This window comes from Panthera leo, chromosome B2 (genome assembly GCF_018350215.1).
Source record: "Panthera leo isolate Ple1 chromosome B2, P.leo_Ple1_pat1.1, whole genome shotgun sequence".
Taxonomy (NCBI): Eukaryota; Metazoa; Chordata; class Mammalia; order Carnivora; family Felidae; genus Panthera; species Panthera leo.
Window position 1 is genome coordinate 141,391,331 of NC_056683.1, and position 27,239 is coordinate 141,418,569.

Consider the following 27,239-nt stretch of genomic DNA (forward strand, 5'->3'; position numbering starts at 1 on the left):
AAAAGGAACAACAAATAAAGCCTGAAGCCAGGAGAAGAAGGGAAATAATAAAGATTAGTTCAAAAAATAAACAGTCTAGAAACAAACAAAAAACAGTAGAACAGATCAATGAAACTAAGAGCTGATTCTCTGAAAGAATTAACAAAATTGATAAGCCCTTAGCCAGACTTGTCAAAAAAAGACCCAAATAAGTGAAATCATGAACATAAGAGATCACAACCAACACCACAAAAATACAATTATAAGAGAATATTATGAAAAATTCTGTGCTAACTGGGCAATCTGGAAGAAATGGACAACATAGAAACATAGAAACTGAACTGAAACGGGACTGAAACGGGAAAAAATAGAAAATTTAAACAGCCATAACCAACCAAGAAATTGAATCAGTAATCAAAAATCTTGCAACAAACAAAAGTCCAGGGCCAGATGGATTCCCTCGGGAATTCTACCAGACATTTAAAGAAGAGTTAATACCTATTCTTCACAAACTGTTACAAAAAATGGAAGTCAAAGGAAAACTTCCAAACTCATTCTCTGAGGCCAGCATTACCTTGATTCCAAAACCAGATAAAGACCCCCACCAAAATAGAGAATTATGGGCTAGTATCCCTGATGAATATGGATGCAGAAATTCTCAAGATACTAGCAAACTGAATCCAACAGTACATTTAAAGAATTATTTACCACAATCAAGTGAGATTTATTCCTGGGCTACAAGCATGGGTCAGTAGTCACAAGTCATTGTGATACACCACATTAATAAAAGAATGGATAAGAACCATACAGTTCTCTCAATATATGCCGAAAAAGCATTTGACAAAATACAGCATTCATTCTTGATAAAAACCCTCAACAAAGTAGGTACGACTATCCAATGGAAAAAAGTCTTCTTCAACAAATGGTGCTGGGAAAACTAGACAGCAACATGCGGAAGAATGAAACTGGACCAGTTTCTTATACCATACACAAAAATAAATTAAAAATGGATGAAAGATCTAAATTTGAGACTAGAAACCATCAAAATCCTAGGGAACACAGGCAACAACCTCTTTGACATAAGCTGTAGCAACTTCTTACTAGACAAATCACCAGAGGTAGGGGAAAGAAAAGCAAAAATGAACTATTGGGACTTCATCAAGATTAAAAATCTTCTGCACTATGAAGGAAACAGTCAACAAAATTAAAAGTCAGCCTACTGAATAGGAGAAGATATTTAAAAATGACATAACCTGATAAAGGGCATCCAAAATCTGTAAAAGACAAACAAACAAACAAACTTATTGACCAAATTCAATACCCAAAAACCAAATAACCTAGTTAAGAAATGTACAGAAGACATGAATAGACATTTTTCTGAAGACATCCAGATGACCAACAGACACATGAAAAGATGTTCAACATCACTCATAATCAGGGAAATACAAAGCAAAACCACAATGAGATACCACCTCATACTTGTCAGAATGGCTAAAATTAACTCCAGGAAACAACAGATGCTGGTGAGGATGTGGAGCAAGGGGAACCCTCTAGCACTGTTGGTGGGAATGCAAACTGATGCAGCCAGTTGGAGGTTCCTCAAAATGTTAAAAAGAAAAAAAAAAGAACTACCCTATGATCTAGCAATTGCACCACTAGGTATTTCCCCAAAGGATACAAAAATATAGATTCAAAGGGATACGTGAACCCTGATTTTATAACAGCATCATCAACAATAGCCAAACTATGGAAACAACCCTAGTGTCCATCAATTGATGAATGGATAAAAAAGATGTGGTATATGTATACAATGGAATATTACTCAGCCATCAAAAAAACCCCGAAATCTTGTCATTTGCAACACTGTAGGTGGAGCTCGAGTGTATTGTGTTAAGTGAAATAAGTCAGAGAAGGACAAATATCATATGATTTCACTCATGTGGGATTTAGGAAACAAAACAGATGAACATATGGGATGGGGAAAAAAGAGGGAAGAAATCATAAGAGACTCTTAATGATAGAGAATAAATAGGGTTGGTGGAAGGGAGGTAGGGTGGGGATGGGGTAAATGGATGATGGGTATTAAGGGGGGGCACTTGTGATGAGCACTAGGTGTTATATGTCAGTGATAAACCACTAAATTCTACTCCTGAAACCGATATTACACTATGTGTTAACTAACTAGAATTTAAATGAAAATTTGGAAAAAAAAAAAAAAACCCCACAGGACATAGGAATAAGCTACGATTTCACAAAAAGTCAAATGAGTGTGCTTAAGTAAAACAAGTTTGGCATTTGGAAAGGTGAACTAGTTATATAGAAATATCACTTACATGCAAAACTTCTGGTCTCAAGGGTGTCAAATTAATAAATCTGTCCATCCCTTGAATTTTTTTTTTAGCTTTTAGTTGAGTGTCTCTGTTTTTAAAATGAGGTAGCTGCATTGCTGAAGATGGGCTGCTTTCCCCCAAAGATTTAATTGTGATTTATGTGAAACCAGAGAATCGGATCCTTAAGAATGGGGGCTTGCCTTCTGCATTCTTACTGCCTTATGGACTTTTTTGCTGACAGTTTTTTGGTCATCTTGAACTGTTTAATTCTTTCTTGTTCATTTTAGGTTCTAGTGTTTTGTTTTTTGTTTTGCAAAATAGGAAATGCAGTAGTATATTTCTATCTAGTGTTGCTCTTTATTTAGAATGTCCTTTTAATAAATTCTGTGGTTTGGGATTATTGGTTTGTATCAGCTTGGATCTCTTGTTTGTGCGACAGAATCTGAACTCACATTAGCGTAGGCACACAAAAAAATCCATTGGCTCTTGTGACTGAGAGGTCCACAAGCACAAGTAGCCTCAGGCTTGTCCTTCAAGTGATCTCCTTGGGACACTCTCTCTCTGCCATTCCACTCCACCAAAGATGGACCTTCTCCATACCTCAACTAGTTAGCCATTGGCGACATTTTCAGAGAAAATTAACCATCCATGCTCCGCAGCAGCTGTATATTTCTAGGAAAGAGTTCGAATTCTTCCTGTTCGGATTATATGCTCACCAATCACTTAGAGTCAAGGCAGGAACAGTTTCCAGAAAGAAGAGATGTGAAGCAGACAGAATAGTAGATGTTTACAACCTGGTCAAGAGGACTGAATATTTTTATACCTGTCTCTCTTCTCTCAAAAGGAAATCTGTGTTAAGGATGATGGATTATGCACATATCAGGTGTGTGGCAGCACGTTTAGTATTCCAGTGCCTGGAACGTTGAGAGCTTTGGATCTGCTAATGTTTATTTGCCTGTAGCCAGATAATGGAGCTTGTGTTTAAGGCTGCTGTCTACTATCTCTTGACCTTCGTCTGAAATACTTTCTGGTATTGCTATTGAAGAGATTAGTTACTGTTGACGGCGTGTGTTCAGCATACGGTATCACATCATCTGCCCAGGATGTGTGTAGACACTTAGCTCCCGAAAATACTTGAATCATTTCTTAAAGTGTAGCCAGTACTGGGGAAAGCAGTATCAAAGACTGGAGTTTTCCGGAGTGCCTGGGTGGCTCAGTCGGTTGGACGTCCGAATTTGGCTCAGGTCATGATCTCACGGTCCGGGAGTTCGAGCCCCGCGTCGGGCTCTGTGCTGACAGCTCAGGGCCTGGAGCCTGCTTCGGACTCTGTGTCTCCCTCTCTCTCTGCCCCTCCGCCACTCACAGTTTGTCTGTCTCTCTCTAGAAAAATAAATAAACGTTAAATTTTTTTTAAAAAAATGGGCTTTTTCTGTCAAAGGCAGCATGAAAGAAACATAGTGGGACTGATGGGCAGTGGGGGTGGGGGTGAGCCTCTTCAAATACTGTCAGTGGTAGAGACGGGGGAAATGGGAGGTGATGGGGGAGAGAGGGAGAAGTCAGACGGAAGCCAGATACAAGGATGGGAATAAAAATGGAGGTAATGGGGGACAGCGCCCCAAGGCTTTGAAGACAGCACTTCCAGGCCACCTGAACTTGATAAGATCAGAGGAGTTGCTGAAATTTGTTTTCTCTTGACATGTTACGCTCATTTGGGGAGGTGCTTTTTTTTGTGTTCTCTTTTGTGTTCTTTTGTTCTCCAAAATTTCTTCCCATTCTAATTTTTAAGAAGCATCTCTAGGTGTTTGTTTTTTAATAAGGCTTAAATCAGTGTTTATGTAAACCTGTAATGTTTGTATACATTTTTCCATGCCATGCCAAACCAAAAGATGGTTTCCAGCCATCTTTTCCATGGCTAATGTTCAGTCATATTTAAATGTGTAAGGGGGTGTCCATTTTTAGGTTTTCACTTGTTTCACCAAGTCACAAGTTTGATACACAAGTTTTGGCACACAGGAAGAGGCTTTGGTATTCTGTATTGGGGCTTAGATTTAGCCGGATTAAAAAATTGTTAGCCAAGATTCTTAAAAAAAAGCAATAACAAAACAGCAGGTTCCACGTCTGGCTCTTGTGTGCACACCAGGGCCCTTCCCAGGAAGCCCGCAGCCCTGGGGGTTGTGTCCTGGCCCCAAGGACCCTCCTCACCCCCCTCACACATTTATGTGCACCTGCCCTCATTGCATGAGGAATTGAGATTGGGGTGACATGGTTTTTAAAAAGTACCCCCCAATGGGACTAGAAGAATTCTATCTTCTTTTGCAGCTGTATGAGAAAAAAGACATCACAGTTTCGTTGTCCTTGTAATGACCTCAGGACAGCTGTCATGCTCACAGAGTTCTCAGTGGTTGCGACCTGCCCCCTCAGCCCCCTTCCTAGCCTCTCTGGACAGAAGTCCAGGAGGATGCCATTCTGTGACTGACAGACAGTAAACTAGCATTTGCTTCTAACGTTTTGTAATGAAAAAAAAATCTCAACCATGTAGAAAAATCAGAATCCTTTTCCTTTGAACACCATCAACCTACCATCTAGATTCTGTAAATAACATTCTGCTATACCTGCTTTATTGCATTTTCATGCGTCAGTCCATCTTATTATTCTTAATGGGTTTCAAAATAAATTAGTATTTGGAATTTTTTTTTTCTTTAACCTTTTATCATTAGATGTGAATCCTTAATCCTTGTTCTAAGGATTTCAGGCATCATTAAGCAAGTGTGGGGAGAGTTCACTGGCAAGAACAGTTCTCACCATATGGTGGGTGTTCAGTAAATATTTGTTAAGTGAGTGCAGTTCCATTAGTCCTGTTTGACTAGCCCTGTGCATATACTTGAACTTGCTGCTTGGGACAGTTACTTTGAAAATAAACCCTATGCTTCCTAGGTACATGTTATCCCCAGTTTATGATGGACCTTCTTTTATGAGATAATCCATGAAAGACAAATATTTAGAATTTGAAGTGCATTAAAAATATATATTCACTAAATACTACAAAAGTATATATAAGACATGTTTTTTACAACACTGATTGTCTTGGAATATGTGCGTGGCAGAATTCCTGGGAATTCTGCACAGCTGCTCACGTCAACCAAAACAGCTTTCCTTTAGTCAGTTTTCCACGAAGTTACGATTTTATTGCAGGGAACGTTTGCAAATCACAGCTGTTAGGTTACCTGGCCAGTATGCACAGCCCTGTGTAGATCACTGCATAGTAGGAAGTATTCTAGTAGAAGTATGTAAATACATCTTGCCACCCACATCTGAAATTCTGAGTTCAGTTGGCCAGGGGTACTGCATTATTAAAATTCATCCCAGTGGCTCTAGATAAAGCATAGTGAACATTTTCACTGCCAGGGAATAATCTAAACATGTATGAATCTTACGTGTGTGTGTGTGTGTGTGTGTGTGTGTGTGTGTGTGTGTGTTCCTTCAGTCCCTGAGAGTGAGTGGGCCCAGAATGAACGATATCTCTATTTCCACTTCTCACCTCTTTAAAGAAAAGGTGTGCTTCCCACCCCTCCCCACCCCCCACCCCCGCCGATGAAACAAGTGTATTTTGAGAACACCTTGGGGGCTGATCTCTAAGTGCAGCGTGGGCCACCCTTCTTCTTTCCAAAACAGTAGGGGCTCTCATTCTTGGTGTCCTTTTTCCTCACAATAGGGCTGATGAATCATTTTGGTGATATGTCTTCCTTTATTTCAAAATAACCACAGCCATGAAGTGTTTGTTCATTACCAGCATGTTTACAAAGTGGACAATAAAGGTTGTTTTTTTTACTGTTAAGTTTATGTTTGTAACTTCCTCTGCTTGTCTCTATTCCCAATAGGCTCGGGTTATGTATGATTTTGCTGCTGAACCTGGAAATAACGAACTGACGGTTAATGAAGGAGAAATCATCACAATTACAAATCCGGTAAGACAACTATTAGGTTTAAACCCGATTGTCTCTTAAGGATTTAATAAATTGATCATTCACACCGACACGAATTTTTTTTCTGGCGCTTATGAAGTATTGATGATGAGGTAAGACTCTATTTTATAAACATTGATAAAAGTTAAGTCCTCTAAAGGTAGTTGGATGGGGTTCCATCAGACAGAAATGGAAAGAGACATCCCAGCCAGATCCCAGCCAGATCACAGGTACAGAGATTAGAACGTATTCAGTGTTTCTTGGAAGTCACAGCTATTGTTGGTTGACAGCCCTACGAGCCAGATGTTTGGCTGATACTACACGTGTGTTCTTGAATGTGTTTTCCCCATGAACTCCATGAGCTAAGGACTTCTCATCTCTGTTTTACAAATGAGGGTAATGAGACATAGAGGTTAAGCAACTTGCTCAAGATCATTTTGCCTGTTAGTGGCGGGGCAAGGATTCAAAGCCACATCTGTTGAGCCTCTGAGCCTCTGCTCTTGCTCTCTGCTGGGAACACTACATGTAAACAAGGGTTCCCAAGGGTACAGGGTACACGTAGGCCAGTAGCAGACAGGCTAAGAAAACTGGCTCTTAGCCAGATCGGATAGGACCTGTGGGCCAGGCTGTAGACCTTGGGCTTCATCTGTAAGTAGTGGATTCTTTTAAGAGCTTTGCTTGGTTTTTATTGTTGATGCTGTCGTAGGCAGGTGGCGAGATGACACCTGCACTTCAGGGAAATTAACCTAGCAGAGGTATGTTGAACGAACTGGTGTGGCTGGAGTCTGGGGATGCGCCTTTCGGCGGTAGCAACAGGAGTTGGAAAAAGCTAGACACGGCAGGCTTTGTGGAGTCAGCCCCAGAGGACTTGGTGCCAGGTTAGATACTGGTGGGAGAAAAGAGGCAAGGATCCATAAGGTTTTTGGCTCTGACCTTTAACCTAAGAGAATGGTAGATTTATTAAAGTATACGAGTCATGAAGAAGAGCTTCTTTGGAAAGGTTAAATGAGTTTCTTGTTGGATGTGTGGAGTTTGAAGAAAAGCGAATAATTAGCCCTTCCCTATAGCTTTGCGTCATAAAAATGGAAATGCCGAGCTGGGGGTAAGAGCTGGGAATAGGCCACCTCCCTGGACACCTCAGGGAGTAGCCTGTGAGGAGGGTTGCCAGGACAACCGAGAGGCACTGGGAAGGAAAGGGGGAGATGCTGGGGCTCCCCCAGGTGGGAGGGACCGAGGGCAGCACGGAGACCAGGGACAGAGGACAGCGAATGAGCAAGAGAATGATGGTTTCTTAATATTGGTACTGTTTTCAAAACTTGTCTTCTGTGCTTTAGATACAGAAAAGAATCACTGGGTAGGAACAGTATATGAGCTTTAGATAATACACCAGGTGTAGATAAGTAACTAGGTCCTATTTTTAATCATAGGAGAAATTAAAGATTCTTTACCCTTCTGATTTTTCTTAATGGAGAAATCATCTTGGTTTCTTGGTAAAATAGTATTGAATTTAAGTTGCTGTCATGGTTACAAATGGACAAAGTTGTGGCTTAAAGTGATTTTTGAAGAAGAATGTGTTATCTAGATTCAGGTAGTTATTAACTAAGACACGATTTATGAACTTACGACAACTCTTACTATTATAAGGTGAAAAGGTAGGTCTTTGTTGAAATAATAGATTGGAAAGTGGGAATTCTGGTATAGAGGACTTTATTATTTAATATTGTTTATCCAGAAGAGCTAAGGAACCATGGATCGGTTAGCTTTTCCTAAACAGCAGGCAATCTCAAAGCTTAGTGGCTTAATCGAAAAACCTTTTGCCACTTTGCTCAAGAACTTATGGGTTGGCTGGATGGTTCTACTGACCTGAGATGCCTCTCCTGTCTTCAGTCACCTGGTGGGCAGCTCTGGGCCAAGTGCTTTAACCTGCACTCACGCATGTGCCTGGCGATTCCCCTCCTGGTGGCTGACTTTGGTTGGGGCAACAATTGGGCCTTTTTTTGTCATCATCCGGCAACCCAGATTATTCCCACAGCAGCTCTTTTGGAAAAAGTGTGCAAAGCCCCTTGAGGCCAGACTCTGAACTCACCCCGTATTATTTCCACCTCATTCTGTTGGCCATAGAGGTCACCAAGCACATCACGGCTTCCAGAGGGGGTGGTATCCTTCTGCCTCTTGACAGTCGGAGCTGCGAACCGACTGCCACCAGTCTGCCACCAACCGATAAATAGAAAGGAATTACACGATGATGGCATTCTGTTCTGTTGAATAGGCTACTCTGCAATCTTCATTACTTGTTTAATGTTTTCAGATTATATCATTTTCTAAAGTAAAAGAGAAGCCTTAGGAATTTAAAATTTTGAACAGTGTTAGATCGGTGGGAATAAAGAGCTTTACGTTAATTATTTTTTCCTGTATGACAACTCCCGAAGCAAAATTTTGCAGGCAACTCCAACTGTAATCTTGGTCTTTTTTCTTTTCTCTTTTTAAATGTTACTAGGATGTTGGTGGAGGATGGCTAGAAGGAAGAAACAGCAAAGGAGAACGAGGGCTTGTTCCCACAGACTATGTCGAAGTAAGAACTTATTGTCCTATAGTAAAACCTGGTCTTTGTCAAACGTCTTTTTATGAATTATGGAAAGTAGCAACTTTATTTTTAATCAGAAAGTTTCCACTGTAAAAGTAATACCTGGTAATTATGTAAAATGTGAACAATACATTGAAGTAGAGCTAAGAAAAAATATTACCTATAGACCTGTGCTCCAAAGAGTGACTCCATATTTAGATTAAGTTCCTTTTAGGGAGAGCAACTTTTAAGTACTCTGAATAAATGCCCCTATTTTTCCTGTGTTTTATTGTGTAATAGCTGCTGCCTATAATACTGTTTACATTACAGAGTTCATTCACAAAGTTTAAGAAGATTTTTTTTTTTTTTTAAGTAGTTCTCTTCTCTCTGTGCTGGTTTCGGACATATCTCTTCAGTTCCTTCTCCCCATTTCCGTAGACAGAGGGCCTTGGATGAACTAACTTCTGGGACCTATTGCCTGGTTTTAAGCTGTGTTCCCATAGATGCCAAGGATAGTGTTACAGCATCTGGGAGGAGCCTCCCAGCCTGGGACACACCCACTCAGCTGACACCCCCCCCCCCCCAGCCCACCCTGAGCCAGCCTCCTGGCGCCCCCTGCTGGTTGTCTGTAGGTCACTCAAAATTGAGTCCTGGGTACTGAGCTTGCCTTTCCACTCAGGTGACTGAAACTAAGGTGGCCTGGTGCCCTGGGAGTAAAACTGAACAAGAACAAGGTGCCTATGGTTCCTCTCCAGCAGAGAGGAATAATGCCCTGGGAGGATGTTTACCTGGGCACTGCCTGCAGAATGGGAAGACTGTCTGTCTGTTGTTCTGATCGAGAGTTGGGGTGGGGAGTTTTGAACCCTCTGGAGAATCTGATGAAATCTGGGGCCCTTCTCTCGGAAATATGTGCACGTGCATGTACCCCAACCTCTTCTGTAGAGTTCCACAGGGTTCATGGGCCCCTGGACTCAGTCCACCTGTCTTATACTTATGTTGTGCTTTACCTCGGTGCACTGTGTATTCAGGATTCTAAAAATAGACAAGAATGAGAAAAATCTAAGGATTTAAGTTAGTGCTGGCATTAATTGCATTTTCTAGAACTCTGCATACTTCTAGAAAGGGATGGTTAATACAGATGTTCTGGGGCTTGCTTACCTTTTAAAAATATAAACCCCTTTTCCATAATAGATGACAACTCTTGCTTGCCCTCAGACTCTAACTCTGAAATAACCCTAATCTATGAAAGTAACTGTGGTTCTTTCTAATATTCAGATTTTGCCCAGTGATGGAAAAGACCCATTTTCTTGTGGAAATTCAGTGGCCGACCAAGCCTTCCTCGATTCTCTGTCAGCGAGTGCCACTCAGGCCAATTCATCAGCTGCCAACAGTAATAACCAGGTGAGTCTTCCGTCATCTGGCTGGACTGAGCACAGCGCATTTGTGAGAGCTTGTGATGCCTCCGAGCCATTGCCATCCCCGGAAAGCATAAACAAAATAGCTGTTAGATGTGTGTGTGGCGTTTCTGTTGGGTATTAACAAAGAACTTGCCTGTTAGGTGGGCTAAACACTTTTTAAAGATGATTATAAGAGAGAATGCAGGGTGTTCATTGAGAGTTGCTTTTAAAAGTCTGGCATGATATGAACACGGACCTTGTAAGGTACAAATATCCTCTCAAGTGGGGAAAGAAAAGCAGGGTCCTGTGCTGAGGTGATCTGTGTCAAAACTCCGCTGCAACAGGAGACGATTTCTCAGACCTTGCCATGGTCGTTACACTCTCAGAGCCCCCTCGTCTTGTGGACACTACGCATGTAACAGTGGCTGCAAATCCAGCACTTAGCACTCGGTATCTTGTATTGCTTCTAGAAGACTTACAATAGTGGGATGATTTGGGAAAAATACACTGAAATTCTACATTGATTTTAAGGGAAGTTTGACCAGTTCAGGTGACTCTGCCCAGTTATTGTAAAATGATTACCTTGGGCGAGTGTCAGCACGAACAGTCAGAAGATGGACATCAAAATGTTGCCCTTCCTAAATCTTTAGAAGCAACTCGGCTTCAGGGGATGTTATTTCGTGATACTCTTTAACTACAAAAAAGGTTTTGAATTATGTGAAGCCTAATAGTCGTATCGCTTGAGAATTATTTGCGTACAGAATGTTTATATTTTAACCTTCCGAGAGAATTTCTCCAAGTGCTATTACCTTATGTTAACTGCAGGTTTTACACATTTTTAGATAGCTTTTGATGGACATCCTGAGTTACAACTTAGTCTGACCCAAATACTTAAAATTCAGAGGCAGAGTGATCACCACAGTTGAGCGTTTGCCTATATTTTGTAACTCTGTAATACCTGAGGACCCTGGGCAGTTAGAGACTACGCAAGATAAAATGTGAGACAGTAGTAGTTAGGGGCACCTGGGTGGCTCGGTTGAGTGTCCCACTTGGTTTCAGTTCAGGTCATGATCCCGGGGTCGTGGGATCAAGCCCCGTGTTGGGTTCTGTGCTGAGTGCGAAGCCTGCCTAAGATTCTCTCTCCTCCTCCTCCTCCCTTTGCCCCTCTCTCCTGCTTGCACTTTCTCTCTCTCTCTCAACAAAATAAAATAATATTTTTTAAACTGTGAAGCCATGGTAGTTAAACCTTCCTTGAAGTTTCACCAGGGATTCTCAGCGCGAGCCCTGTTGACCTCTGGGGACTGAGCTTCAGCTTGTGATGTTCAGCAGCACCCCTGGCCTTGATTCACTACATGCCAGTACCATCCCGTTGCCCCCAGTTGTAAGAACCAAAATTATCTGCAGATGTTGCCAGACGTCCCCTGGGCACAAAGTCAACCAGCTGAGTTCACTGAGTTAGACAAAAACCTCAGGGAAATGGGTTTGCACTGAGTAAAAGAGAACATTTTAATAAAAGGGAATGATGTTCAGATGATCGTAGAATAAATGAAGGAGACAAAAGATGGAAATATTCATCTTATTTTTGTTTTAATTTTTTTAGTGTTGAGAGAGAGAGAGAGAGAGAGAGAGAGAGAGAATATCCCAAGCAGGCTCCTTGCTGTCAGCACAGAGCTGGACGTGGGGCCCCGACACACAAACCGCAAGACCATGACTGAGCCGAAATCAGAGTCGGATGCTCCACCGACTGAGCCACCCAGGCGTCCCAATTCGTCTTATTTTAATTCAAGGACCTACATCAATCATTATCTCAGGATAGGCTGCAGCACTCTGCACACAAAGTTGCAGTCAGGCTCCAGTCTTGTCCTGTTGTGAAATAGCTTCCTCGGTGTTTAAATGTAGCAATACAGACGGATTAGCATAAGTGTAAATGTTTTTTCTTCCAGGTTATTTAGAAGAAAATATAACCCCCTTTTCGAAGTCGGATTTTCCTAATCCGTTCGGACATACTAAATCTAGCCAGATCCTTTGAAAGCAAAGAAAAAGTGAACTAAACTAGAAGTAACAGAATAAAGCAAGCATGACCATAATTAACTGAGCATTTGGATTTAATTTAAATCAAGTAAAAATATTTTTAATAACCGTCTATGCTTTCGGTTATCTGGGATAGGAAAATAACTTAAATAGGCCAAAATGGTGATGATGTTCATACGTACCATGAAAACTGTCATGACCAAGAAACCAGGCAGCCATTACCAATTAGTAGCTTTTAAAACTTTTGCTGTCGGGTTTACTCATTCTTTCATTTTCTGGATGTCAATGAGAAAATACCGTTTTTGTCCCAGGGATGTGGCTCTTGGGATTTTCTAATTACTCTGGCACTGTGTTCTCTCCCAGAGGTCAGTCTGATTTGGAGGACAAGTATGTTAGAGGCGCCGGCTCTCTCTGTCCCCCGGTCAGGCCGTGCAGGGCACACCCCCTGTCCCCTCCGCACACCGTTCACTTCCGAACCAGCATCTGTCTGCTGTCCTCGGCACCGATGATTTGAAATTTGGCTTTCTTCCCACACACGCAGATTTAAAGCCCTGCATTCAGCTCCTGGTTATCCAACTTTCTGACTGTTGTATCTTTCCTCTAAATCGTGTATCTTTTTTTTTTTTTAATCTCTCTAAAAGGTTCTATCCGTCTGCAGATCTCCTTGAATAGCTTATTTTGAGCCTGCTATTTTTTAATCTGTCTGACCCTTCCTTGACTTTGTATTCTCAATCTGTCCTACATGTCAGAGTAATTAGTTCATAAATTTGTAATTTAATATGTAAAAAGCACTTCCTTGGGCTTTTCTTAAAACTCCTCATTTCAGGGTGCTTGAGGTACCTTCTGGTTCTGGCTGCTTACTGAGCAGCTGCAGAGGTCATGCAGTCACTGGTGTAGAGGAGAGAACAGGGTGCTTTTATCACAATGACCCACTGTGATCTTTTTCTCCCTTTACTAGTTCATGGGGGGGGGGGGATCCCTTATCTGTAAAACATAGTCCAGTTGTTGGTTGTGGTATAGACTAGGATTGGAAATGTCAGAGGAATATGATGCAGTGTTCTTTAAATGTGTTTGGACAATTTAGCTTGGAAAACGGTAAAGCTGTTTATTTTTTAAGTACTTGGAGAGAATATCAAGGACATTTTTTCCATAACCTTGGAATATGGAAAGACAGCACAGTGTCTTGCGGCCGTTAAGGAAAGAATGGATGCATTTAAGTAAAAAAGTAATACTAAACTAGAAAAATATTTCGCACATACCACAGAAACCGGCTAATTCTGTTAACATACAAAGAATTCTTGCAAATCTATAGAAATAGATGAACAGCTCAGGAGAAAAAAAAACGAGCAAAGGGTGGGAACAGATTTTTCATTGGAAAAGTAGTACAAACAGCCAATAAATATAGGAAAATACTCATTTTTAGTGTCTGCTATTAAATTAGAGAATTAAAATGTTTTAATACCCCACGTGAGGAAAGGAATATGCTGATAGGCATTCTGCTGCAAAGGTGGGGGAAGGATACATTAACAAAGCCTTTTGGAAGACAGTTTGGTAACATGCATTAATATTTAAAATGCATCTACTCTGTGCCCCAGCAGTTCTGAGTTTACTTATAGAGCTCCTCTTGGGACTCAGCCACGTGGGCTGCAGATTCACCGTGCAAGGTCCAACATGAGGACGTGGGGACACACACGTCTGACCATAGGGACCTGGCCAGGCAGAGTGCAGGGCGGCCACATGGTGGGAAGCATGAGTGTGGGTTTAGATGTACAGGTGTGGACGTCTGTTGTTTTTTAAACAATTTTTTTTTTATAAAGTTGATTTATTTTTGAGAGAGAGACAGAGTGTGAGTGGGGGAGGGACAGAGAGAGAGGGAGACACACAGTCCGAAGCAGCTCCAGGCTCCGATCTGTCAGCACAGAGCCAGACGCGGGGCTCGAACTCACGAACCGCGAGATCGTGACCTGAGCCGAGGTCGGCCGCTTAACCGACTGAGCCACCCAGGCGCCCCACATCTGATTCTTTTTTAAAAGCACATCAGTAATGTTATCTTTCCCGTGCTTGAGTACGCACACACCACAGATGCAAATTGTGTGTAGAACATTTATTGAAGCATAACCAGGAAATGAATTCTCATTGTTTTCTTACTCTAATACAGATCTTAAGGTGGATGAGGACCACTATTGCAGTACCTTTAGAAAAGGAGAATAGTTTCTAGTGGTTCATACTAGTTTTGTTACTAGGGACTTATCTGGTATTTTCCAGCTGCAAGAGCGTTTCATGTGGCAGCTGTGCCACCAGCCGCCATTCAGAGACGTATGTGGGGACAGTCGCCCCAGTCTTGGTTTTCACCCAGTTATCAGTGTTTCAGTTACACCATTGCTTTGATTCTGAGAAGCTTCTCACTATAGATCTTTACAAACCTCGGAGGTGGCTGCTTCTGTGGAGAATTTACTTTTGAGAAATTAATGGGAAGTTTTGTACTTAATTTTTTAAGTTTTTTTTTTATTATTATTTGTTTTGAGGGGGAGGGGCAGAGAGGGAGAGAGAATCCCAAGCAGCCTCTGCACGAGTCAGCGCAGAGCCCAACGTGGGGCTTGAACCCACGAACCGTGAGATCACGACCTGAGCTGAAATCAAGAGTCAGATGCTTAACCTACGGAGCCACCCAGACACCCCTGTACTTTCTGAAGAAGAACAATAGGGATTACACGTGAATTAAAAGTTCTGTGAAACTAGATGTTTCATCTGAAGCCTTTGACTTGAGAGGTTTATTTTTCTATCTTGAAATACTGGCAAGATCTACATCCCTGGGATGAACTGCTTCTGTCTTTACCACACCGCCTCCCAGTTCCCCATGAATCTGTCTTCCTGTTGCCGGGTTCCTCATCCCCTGCCACCAGCACCGTCCCCAGGGTGGGGTGGCTCTGGGAAGCACCAGAGCCTTGCCACCAGACCTGAATGTGACGCCGTGTGAGCTGTGGCTTCCGGAATTGCAGGATTAGGCCCCTTGTAGAAAGTAGTGTTGTACACGGAAGACATTTAATAAATACTTTGCTTCTTTTCTCACCTCTTCCCTTTTCCAGGGGTGTTCTCATGCATCTGCACTGGTTTCTTCCAACCTCTCCCTCTCCTGCCACGTGGATGTTCCCCTATGCCTGTCTCCAGTCTCGAATTTTCTCTTCAGTTTGCTCATTTTCCGGCTTCTTGTTGAACGTCTCCGTCCGCCTATCCCTTCTGTGTCTCAGAGCATGAGCACAATCACTCATTTCCCCACAGAAGTAGTTTCTCTTTCTCCCTTTCCCATTTCCTTTCTCTGACATGCTCGTACTGCCCTTCTTTCATAAAACCCTAGCCGAGTGCCGTTGGCAGCCACAGTTACTGACGGGAGGGTCCTGCATCCTTTACGTGGGCAAGGGCAGGAAAAACCCTCGCTTTTAATCCCAGGCCTCATACTTCCGTGAGACTTAGGTAAGTTTCTTCCCTTCCATGCCTCCATTTCCTCATCTGGGAAACCTCGTACGATTGTAGGAATGAGTAAATGGAGAGCTGCTTCTCAAGTATGTAATGTAGTACTTGATAGAGATTTGATAATTGTTCGTGACAGTATCTTACACACCACTGCCTCTACGATAAGATGATTAAGTGTTTCGGTTCTTTGCTCGAGAAACTGTAGGGGCTCCCCCGTCGCCTCCTGAACCAAGTGACCCCTTCTGCGCATCGAGAGAGATCCGTCGAGCAGGTAGCCACTACCCTGTCAGAGTGGGACAGGTGGACACTGAACAATGCATGGTAGGGAACTTGTGTAAGAAAGCATCTGAACTTGAGGTGCGACGAGACTTTTTCCAACCTGTTTTGTTTGTCTGATTCCTCCACATGGCCCCATCCTTACTTTGTCCTTATGATAGGCTCCAGCCAAACTGGCCCTTCTCCAGATAGACCCCATGCTGTCCCACCTCCTCTTTGTATCTTTTGCTTTTGCCTCCAAGAATGATAGAGTGACTCCTTCCATCTTTCAAGTCTGCCCACCCCCCAAGGTTAGGTTCAAATATCATGTCCTTTGTGAAGCCTCTTTTTTTGTGTGTATGTGTGTCTTTCATTCTCTCTTCTTGATTCCCTCTGTGCTATTTGTGATTCTTAATCACAGATTATATTACTTAATTATAAACTTGCGAGCTTGGTGAGAAGCAGAGATTTTGCCTTATTTTTTCTATTCCCATAACCTCTCTGAGGCCTTGCACCATAATACAGTTCTCTACAAACGTGGGAGTGATTTTTTGGTTCATTTGTCAATACAGCAAAAAGTATTTTACAGGGGCGCCTGGGCGGCTCAGTCGGTTAAGCATCCAACTCTTGATTTCAGCTCAGGTCATGATCCCCTGGTTCAGGAGCTCGAGCCCTGTGTCGGGCTCTGCACTGACAATGCGGAGCCTGCTTGGGATTCTGTCTCTCCCTCTCTGCCTGCCCCTCCCCTGCACTCTCACGCACACACTCTTTCTCTCTCTCTCAAAAATAAGTAAATGAACAATTTTTTTAAAAAGGTATTTTACAATGGAAAATGTTATGAGATTGACTGAGTCCAACCCGAATTCTCTCTAGGGAGGTTTGTGTTCTCAACATCGACTGGGGGACTGGGAGCCACCATAGCACCTCATTCTACCACCCACCGGTTTTCCCAGTCAGAAGTAGCTCGTTCTCCTACAGGAGACCCACTGAGATTGTTAACTATCTTTTAACCATTTGGATATTAAACGCATGCTCAAAGTTAAGTGGGTATTTAGGGAAATGACGTCTTTTTATTCAGAGATTTTCAGTGTAATGATATTTGTTATGAAGGGTTTTTTTGTTGTTTAAGGGATAAGGAAGACCATAGTAATTTTATGTTGGAACTACATTTCCCTTTCTCATTCCACCCCCCACCCCCACCCCCAAATCCATGCTTAGGCCATTTTAAGGCCATTTTGTAGACCATTTAAAAATAAATCAGCAGGGGCGCCTGGGTGGCGCAGTCGGTTGAGCGTCCGACTTCAGCCAGGTCACGATCTCGCGGTCCGTGAGTTCGAGCCCCGCGTCAGGCTCTGGGCTGATGGCTCGGAGCCTGGAGCCTGCTTCCGATTCTGTGTCTCCCTCTCTCTCTGCCCCTCCCCCGTTCATGCTCTGTCTCTCTCTGTCTCAAAAATAAATAAAAAACATTGAAAAAAAAAATTAAAAAAAAAATAAATAAATAAAAAATAAAAATAAATCAGCAAAAGAAAATGTCACATGGGTATTAATTTTGCTTATTATTTCATTACCTCAAATGAGATCTGTAATGCCATAGACTTCTCATAATTCTTATTGAGATTTCCTCTTTACAAAACCCTATTGGAAAGGTTCTCTCTGTCTCCCCACCCCCATGTGAATTCTTTTTAGTTGCTTACAGAGCTTTGTAAGGAAGGTTGTATACATCTATTTAAAGGATCTGTTGACATTTCTCCCCAAAACTTCATTAGGCTAGTGATACTAATTTTCCATGCTTTATTGATCACGGATCCTTGCTTTATATAAGACAGCTTTATGCACCTAGGGAACCTTTCCAAAACTACGTGCTATCAGGGGCGCCTGAGTGGCTCAGTCACGTAAGCATCTGACTCTTGGTTTCAGCTTAGATCATGATCTCATGGTTCATGAGACTGAGCCCCACGTCTGGCTCCATGCTGAGCATGGAGCTTGCTTGGGACTCTCTCTCTCCTGCTCTCTCTACCCCTCTCCTGCTTGTTTCTCTCTCTCTCTCTCTCTCTCATAAATAAACACTAAAAAAATCAAAATAAAATGCTTAAAAAAAAAGTACATGCTATGAAATTCATTGTTTAGGGTGGTTTGTCATTGTTTGCTTTCGTCTAATAGGAAACAAATAACAGAAGCAAAGGGTTTGTTTTGTTTTGTTTTTTACCTTAAAACTGCTCTGGTGAAGGGCCAGTGAGCATTGTTCTAGCACGGCCCATCATCACAAGTGTCCATAAGCCTGTCCTGCATGGACTTTTGTTAGATCCATCTGGAGGTTACTCGTAGCCTCATCCTATCTGGGACATAAAGCTACCGATATTACTTAAGACTTCGTGCTGACGAAGTAAGTAAACTCTCTAAACTAATACAAAGATCCCCACTTCTTTTGTGTGTTTGTGTGTGTGTGTGTGTGTGTGTGTGTGTGTGTGTGTTTTAATGTTTTATTTATTTTGAGAGAGAGCAAGCGAGCACAAGCAGGGGAGGCAGAGAGAGGGAGAGAGAGAATCTCTCTCTGCACTGTCAGCACAGAGCCCCATGTGGGGCTCAACCTCACGAACTGTGAGATTATGACCTGAGCTGAAATCAAGGGTCAGACGTTTAACCGACCGAGCCACTCAGGCACCCCCCAGTTGTCCCCATTTCTTAATATGAATTATAATGTTTTAATATTCTGTATTTTAAAAATAAATATCTGGAATTGACATCTGTGGGTTCAGAATATGAATTAACAAAGGGCTTGTTAAACCAGTTGTACTTTTTGGGTCATTTGCAGTTAGTGCAAATGCATTTCATCGGTTCTTGTGATCTAGCCTCATTCTTAAAAGAAGGTACAAGTTTTATATTCTGACCAGTGGTTTTGTGAAGTTAGTCGAGGTTTATCTGAATTAGATGAATTACAATTAGGTAATTTCCTCTGAGCAAAAGATCTATAAACAAGAAAACAGGAAATTTTTCAAATTCTTAAACATTCCAAGTAGAAATGGCTAGGCTCTTTACATAAGAGATTTTGTACCTACTGTAGGTTCTTTTGAGAAAAAGAGTTAAATTGTTGTCAGAAACTATTGAAATGTTCTTGGGCATAGAAATCACAGTCTTTGCTTTCTGTTCCCTTTTCCTGACACAGTTGGCACACGGTCATTACAATCTGATGAAGGAGAAAATGTCAGGTAAAGACTTTAGTACCTCGGTCAAGCAGATGAGTTACAAAAACGAAAGAAGAAAAACTATAATAAGCCTCAACCTTCACAGAGCAAGCAACTTTCTTTTCATTTTTGTTCCTTATCCCTGGACAAAGTCTTGCCCTGGACATTTCTAGTTACAAAATTCCTTCCTTCCATCTTTCCTTCCAAGCAGGAGACCATGTATGAGGGGAGAGTGGAATGATAAGTCAGGGCAGGGTAGGCCAGCTGACAACAGAGTGTGCGAGCATGTGAGGGAGGCACGGCGAGAGATCCCGTGTGTGGTGTTACAGGAGCCCTGGAATGCTTCCACTGTCTCTGCTCCAAGGTAACAACAAGAAGGGCAGTGAGCCCGTGATTCAGGACTCCTCTTACCTGGCAGGCTTCTCAGACTGAGTGGTCTACTCTGACCTGTATTGATTGAGCGTCTCCTGTAAGGAACCAAGTGGGCAGCCAGAGCGGTGACCATGAATTGACTTCTGTCGAGCCATCGTATGTCCTTTGTACTCTTGTTTGCTGGTTTGGTAGAGAGCCAGATAGAAAGCAACCTTAATGAGCTAAATGGGTAAGGGGCATTAAGGAATCTACTGAAATCACTGCTTCCCTGTATACTAATTTGGATGTAAATTTTAAAAAATAAAAAATAAAGTTAAATAAAAAAAAAAAAAAAAGAAACTACAAACCTACAATTACCAACTGGGAGTATACCACTTAATTTTTATATTTACAAAATGCTACAGTTTATTTTTCTCAAATTATTTCAAATTATTATCAAGAGACTAATAAATGAATATTATAAAAATGCAAAAAAAAAAAGCAACCTTAATGAAAGACATGTTCCCTTTTTCATTAATCCTCAGACCTAAATCACTCTCAGTATCCAACCTAGTTTCAGAGGACACAGAAACAGTGGCGTCATTGCCCTTCTCTGCATCTTGTCCCGGCTGCTCCCATATGGATGCTGTTGTGATGTGTGCAGTGAAGTTTGTCCTTCTCACACCACATCTTGTCTGCTTACTGGGACACCAGTGAATGAGTCAGATCTCAGCACCCGCACAAGTCCTTGCCCTATTGTCAGAAGTAGGAGTTTGCTTCTTACTGGTCCAGGTCCCCCTCAAGATGTCATATAGAAGAAAATACAGCAAAATATAACAAAACCAGAACCTCTCATTTTGCGGTCAGCGGTTGCAGACTAGTGTTTTTATTTTCTTTAAAAATACTTTTTTAAAGTAACCTTTTATCATTTTAGAAGCAGTACATAAACACTGTAGAGAATTGGAAAATTCAGGCCAGCAAAAAGAAAAACGTCACATCCACACCGTGCATGACTACTGTTTACACCTTGGTGCATACCTTATTTTCCCTGCGTGAGCATGGTTACCCACGTGCTTACCTGGATGAGACACATTGAGTACCTGCTGTTTGTAACCTTTTAAAGGTTGACGATCCTTTCCTTTTCAGTAAATTTTCATCTGCCATAATATCCAGACCACTTTTAATTTTCCCAGCAGCCCCCAGAATGTCCTTTACGGCTCGTTTATGAACTGGTGTTCAGCGCAGGACCAAGCGTTATGTCTGGTTGTGTCCATTATGTCCCTCACATGTGTCCTTTCTTTCCAGCACAATCCCTACTTTTTTATTCTGACTTAGTTTTACTGTAGAATTCCAGTCTTTTGGATTTGTCACATTGTTCCTTTGGTGTCCTTCAAGTTGTTCCTCTATCCTCTGTACTTCTTACAAATTGGAAGTTGTACCTAAAGGCTCAGTGGATTCAAATTGAACATTTGAGACAAGAATATACCATAGGGATCCTGAGAAACATAACAGAAACCCATGGGGGAGGGGAAGGAAAAAAAAAAAAAAAAAAAGAGGGTAGAGTGGGAGAGAGCCAAAGCATAAGAGACTGTTAAAAACTGAGAACAAACTGAGGGTTGATGGGGGGTGGGAGGGAGGGCAGGGTGGGTGATGGGTATTGAGGAGGGCACCTTTTGGGATGAGCACTGGGTGTTGTATGGAAACCAATTTGACAGTAAATTTCATATATTAATAAATAAAAAAAAAATAAATAAATAAATAAAAAAAAAAAAAAAGAATATACCATAGGGATATCCTATATTCACGCAATATCACCTCAGAAGACGTAGTGTCTGGTCATTGATCACAATGACCTTGGGTCAGGTTGATGACAGTCTTGTGCTTCCACTATCTAGTTACATTGTTTCCTTGTGACCAGAAGGTCATCTGTCTGGTATTGATTCAGTGCTGGTAACCATTCTCCTATTTGTTTACCACCAATGATAAGCCTTGCCTGAATCAGTCAGGCTGTTTCTCCCACACTGTAAGAGGTGGCTTTCTTCTGTAAAATAGCTCTTTTCGTTTACCAGTTGGAGCTAGTTAGCTACCTTGGGAAACAATTTCTGCTGGAATTAGGTATAGATATCTAGTTCCTTCCCTTTAACTCCCAGTTTTCCAGGTAAGAAGTTGTTTTAATAGCTGCCTCAAGTAGTGACAAATGAGTTTTCCCATCTTTATTTATTTATTTTTTTTTGGTATTGTTGTGGACCCAGCGGTTTACATTGATTCAATGTATTTCCACCAGAGTGGGTTTTTCTTTTTTAGGCTTATAACTGTCACCCCTTGGAAGCCCATTCAAAATGTTTCCTCTAGCTCATCGATATCTGGAAGCTTTCTTGCTCTTAAATATTGCCAGTTCTGTTATCTATGTCATTACTGGGTCAGCTTTGATTGATTGGTCTTTCTCTTATCTATGGTTCATATTTTTCTGCTTCTTTTCATGCCTGGTGATTTTTTTTTTTTTATTATTGGAAGCCAGACCTTGTGATTTTCACCTTGTTATACGCTGGATATTTTTGTATTCCCACAAATATTTTTGGGTCTTGTTCTGGTATACAGTTAAGTTACTTAGAAATAGTTTAATCCTGTCACATTATTTTTAAGCTTTTTGAAGTGGGACCAGAGCAACGTTTAATCTAGGGGTATTTTTGCCTGCCTACTGAGGCAAACCCTTCTTAGTAGTGTACCCGATGCCCTGTGACTCGTGAGGTTTTCCACTCTGGCCGGCGAGAACCATCTGATGCGAGAGATTGATACTTCATCCTTGCGTGTGGTCTGCCGCTTAGTGTGAGCCCAGGGCCCAGGTCCGTAGATGGTTCTCTGTGCAGCTGTCTTCCTCTTTGGCCCTCCGCTCCAGGCTGCCAGTTCTGTCTTCTCAATTCACAGAGACCACTGGTCTTTGTGTGGGTTCTTCATCCCTAATCTGTGGCTTAGAAAGTCTCTCTAGGCAGGATCAGGTCCTTTATTGTCTGATGCCCAATGATTGGAAAACTGCTTCATATATTTTGTATTTTTTTTAAATAGTTTTAGTTTTAAGTGGAAAACTGGATCATCTTGATGGCCTCCTATGTATTAATTGATTTCCAAAGTCAAGTTTATCTGTATCTATAAAATGGAAATAATACCACCACTTACTTAACAAGAGAGTCCTACCTGGAGAGTGAAAAGTGCATTCTCGTAGCACCACGTGAACGTTCTGGTAATGACTTCCCTACTGGATAGTTGCACAGTGGGCTCAAAGCCTGGACACTGGGCTCCGCAGTTGTCCTCTTGACAACGATGCCAGTTTGGGTGTCGAGTAGCTTCATGGGAGCCGATCTGTTACGTGTTCCCACAACGACGCTGCGTACTGAGCCAGGAGCGTGCACCGGAGACCTTTGCTCCTGCGTTCACGGGTTCTGTGCTCTCACCTGGGCTTGCTGGGTTCCATCGTGACTCTGCAGTTCCTTCGTTGTCAGCCGGGTGGCTTCGCTCATCTCACGTGTCTGGTGGCTTTGAAAGCACTGGCTCGGCATCTTGACGTTTTTAACAGCTTGACTTTGCATTTCCTCTGGGGTTTTTCTCATCGGCTGTATGACCCGCATGCTATTTGTTCCGTTCCTTCTGTGCTGCTTCTGCTTATTTTTAGTGCTTTAGTAATACCGCGATAGGACAACAGTCTCTAGAATATGCACTGAAGACAACCCGCTAATACACAGTTGGGGCTTTGCTTTTTGCATGGAATGTCTGGGAATGAGCAGCATGCTAGAATTTTCTGGTGAACTTAGCCTTGCCATGAATTTGCTGTTTCTAGTTAGAAGCTTGGGTGTGCTCTTTCTTTGCCCCGTTTACTGAGCACTTCTTTTGTTTTAAGGTGGATATTTTGGCTCAGATTGGTTGTATTGAAAGTCTCAGCCAGTCACCACCTTCTTCATCTTCTCCTTCTCCTACCATAAATAAGGTAAAATTCAAACTTGAATGCAAGAGGAAATAAACATTTAAAACCTCATGACGTAACCCTTTTCCCCAGGTGAGGCGATGGTTGTAGGTGAAGTATCTCACCGAGGGCCGTCTTGGGGCATGGAGACGTAGGGCGTGGGCTAGGTGGGAACAGGAAGAGCAGCGGGGCTGTGCCCCTAGGACAGCTGGTCACTGAGACTTGACCGATGATCTATTCCAGGCGGCGAACACCAGTGAGGGGTTCTCAGTCACATGGTTGGCGGCGTTAGGGGGTGTTTGGTACCATAAAAGGTGGACGAGGAAGAGGATGAAGACCTTGCCCTGCAGAGGGAGAGAAGGAGGAAAGCCAGAAGAAAGGAAGGAAGAGGCAGCCCTGCGTTTGAAGCCTTGGCTCAGGAGCAGAACGGGTGGTTTTGGCCAAATGCCTGTGGTCGGGGGTTATTGGGATTGGAGGCAAAAAAGTCAGAGGCCGCAGGGTCATTAAGCCAAGTCTTCGTGGCCAGGTTGTTTGGTACAGGAGGGGTTGGACTTGGAAGGCTCTGGCATCTAGCACCCAGAAAATGTTTGTGCCGAGCACCCCAAGAATTAAGAGTTGCTGTTGAACTTTTTGGTGAACGGTTTGTCTTCTTCCTCTTTCTTTTATGTACCTGAAGCCAACGGATCATTAACGAGAATAGAAAATATCTTAAGTGGCTGTTATCCCCTCTGAGGGGATACGCCCCTGAGGCATGATCTGGCAATGAAACCATTGGAAATGCAACTTCCCATCTTTTCCTCTAAAGTGCATACTAACAGGTGAACCATTCACATGGCGTTTACTCAGCGAATTGCCAGTCTTCATTCTTTTCTATATATTCTAGCTGAGCTGCCATGTAATAAGGTAACCTCTACTGAGCGCATACCATGGACCAGGTTTTGTGTTATGTGCTCTGTGTGCACCGTTTCATTGAATCCTTTCAAAGCCCCCGTGACGAAGTTCACGTTATTATATCTATTGTATAAGCATGGAAACAAAGAGAGATCATGTAAGTTGCCCAAGTTCATACAGCTAGTACGTGGTAAAGCTGGGCTTCAAACCTAGACAGCTCTGAAAGCCTAAGATCTTAACCGCTATACCCACAAGAAATAGATTCCTACAGTTTCATTAAGGGATTTAAAACTCCCTTAAATGGACCAGTATTGGGGCGCCTGGGTGGCTCAGTCAGTTGGGCTTCTGACTTCGGCTCAGGTCCTGATCTCACAGCTCCTGAGTTCAAGCTGCGTGCCAGGCTCTGTGCTGACAGCTCAGAGCCTGGAGCCTGCTTCAGATTCTGTGTCTCTGTCTCTCTCTGCCCCTACCCCATTTGTGCTCTGTCTCTCTCAAAAATAAACATTAAAACAAAAACCAGTATTCTTATCCTTGCCCCTTTTTACCCCATATTATTTATTTGGAAGATGCCCAGCTTTCCTCTGGTGATCACGTCCTGAACGCCCATCACTTCTCACCCCTGCCTGGCCATTGTGACTCCATTTTATGGTCCTTCTGGCTCTGTCAGCTACAAGCCAGTCTGCTTTCTTAAGAAACTTACCTTACCTTACCTTCCAGTGGATACATTTAAATGTCTCATGACATAAGGCCAATATAAATGGATTTCTCTACTTGTCTTATGAGGATAAGGTAGCTGTTAAATTTAGATCAGCAAATATGTTGAGTACATTGCTCCTGGCCATAAGAAGCATTTTAATTTCATCGGAGTGGGGGCTGGGAGAGCATCAGACATATCAGCCAGTTCTAGTGCAAGGCAGATTAAAATGTGTTCATGATAGAGATTCAGGCAAACATGCTTTGGGAGCATGCTAATTAACGAATAATTTGAGAACTTACTACATGCCAGGCTCCATGTTTATAGGCAACAGGAGATCACTGGTGGCCCTGAGGGACACAGCCCTTCTCTGGATCCCCTGCATACACCCTACTGGAATTCAGAAGGCAAAATGATTATATGAACAAATTTTGTGTGTTGGATTTTCCAGCATTTTGTTAAGAGTTCACGCATAGAAAAGTTAAATGAATTTCATAGTGAATAATCATGTTTTCACCTTTTAGATTTTACCATTAACATTTTACTATTCTTACTTTATCAAACACACGTGCCCACCCCTTTGTCCACCTAATGCCTGTCTGTCTGCCAACTTTTCTGCAGTGGGCTGATAACTGCATTTATAACTCGAAAGGCATTGCTATTTTAAGAGTATGGTAGTGTCACGTGCTGAAAATTATTCATCCTGTGATCAACCACAGCAGGTTGTTTTCCTTGAAAAGACTGAAGTCACTGAACGTAAGGAAAATCTGATTTCCTTCTTTGTGAAAAATAAATGATAATGTTATGAAGATTAGGTGTCTGCCAAGAATAATATGTATTTGCTACAAATGATTAAGAACGTCATGTATTTTTTGAAAAGCCAGTGACAAAAGCATTAAAAAAAAACATATTAACCACTTTAAGTAAAAAAAAAAAAAAAATTTGTCAGTTTTTGCCACTTTATGTAAGACATTTTGAGAATCTTTTGGGGGAAATGTTTTTTGTTTTTTTTTGTTTTTTTGTTTTTTTTAAAGACAGGCCTTCGGACATGGGTGACTCAGTTGGTTAAACGTCCGACTCCTGATTCCAGCTCAAGTCATGATCTCAAGGTTCATTAGATAGAGGTCCTAGTGGGGCTCTGTGCTGACAGTGCAAAACCTACTTGGGAGTCAGTCTCTCTCTCTCTCTCTCTCTCTCTCTGCCCCTCCACTGCTTGTGCTGTCTGTCTCAAAATAAATAAAATACATTAAAAAACATTTAGAAAAAAAAGGCATTATGCCCATGAATTACTACAGGGAGTGAGCAACTGATATGAAATAACTCCAGTAGAAGACTGACTTTGGGAGAACATGAGGCCAGCAGGCTCTGAGGCCGGGGTCGTACATGGGCCAGGACTTTGACATAATTTGGGAAGCTGAGGAAGAAGGTTTTGTATGCAGATAGTATAGCGTGAGCGGAGGCAAGAGTGCAGGGAAGCTTGGGAACCTGAAGGTCGAAGCATAAAGCAGGTCAGTGGTGAGTAATGAGAATGGGGTTGCGACCAAGGAAAAGTTAGGTCCTGACTGACGGACTAAGGAGCTTGGAATTTACTCCCTGGGCAGAGAGAACTAATGAGGGGTTCTTAATCTTGTGGTTGACAGAGTCGGGAGGTGTTTGGTACCATAAAGAGCAGGGGAGGTATGACCCAGCAATAGCACTGCTAGGAATTGACCCAAGGGATACAGGAGTGCTGATGCAGAGGGGCACTTGTACCCCAATGTTTATAGCAGCACTTTCAACAGTAGCCAAATTATGGAAAGAGCTTACATGTTCATCAACTGACGAATGGATAAAGAAGTTGTGGTTTATATACACAATGGAATACTACTTGGCAATGAGGAAGAATGAAATCCTGCCATTTGCAGCAACGTGGATGGAACTGGAGGGTATTATGCTAAGTGAAATTAGTCAGAGGAAGACAGATACCATATGTTTTCATTCATATGTAGATCTTGAGAAACTTAACAGAAGACCATGGGAGAAGGGAAGGGGAAAAAAAAGAGTTCCGGAGAGGGAGGAAGGCAAACCATAAGAGATTCTTAAATACAGAGAACAAACTGAGGGTTGATGGGGGGTTGGGGGAGAGGGGAAAGTGGGTGGTGGGCATTGAGGAGGGCACCTCTTGGGATGAGCACTGGG

General features: G+C 42.3%; 1 protein-coding gene across 9 annotated transcripts in view; it reads left to right on the plus strand.

The window, feature by feature from the left end:
• The window catches only part of LOC122220530 (palmitoyltransferase ZDHHC14), a 533,561-nt gene that overhangs the window by 458,835 nt on the left and 47,487 nt on the right, over positions 1-27,239 (plus strand). For all 9 annotated transcript variants that reach the window (XM_042940151.1, XM_042940152.1, XM_042940155.1 and 6 more), the window contains 3 exons: positions 6,188-6,274; positions 8,769-8,843; positions 10,110-10,235. In XM_042940151.1, coding sequence (XP_042796085.1) covers positions 6,188-6,274; positions 8,769-8,843; positions 10,110-10,235 — 288 coding nt within the window. The remainder of the gene's footprint in view (positions 1-6,187; positions 6,275-8,768; positions 8,844-10,109; positions 10,236-27,239) is intronic.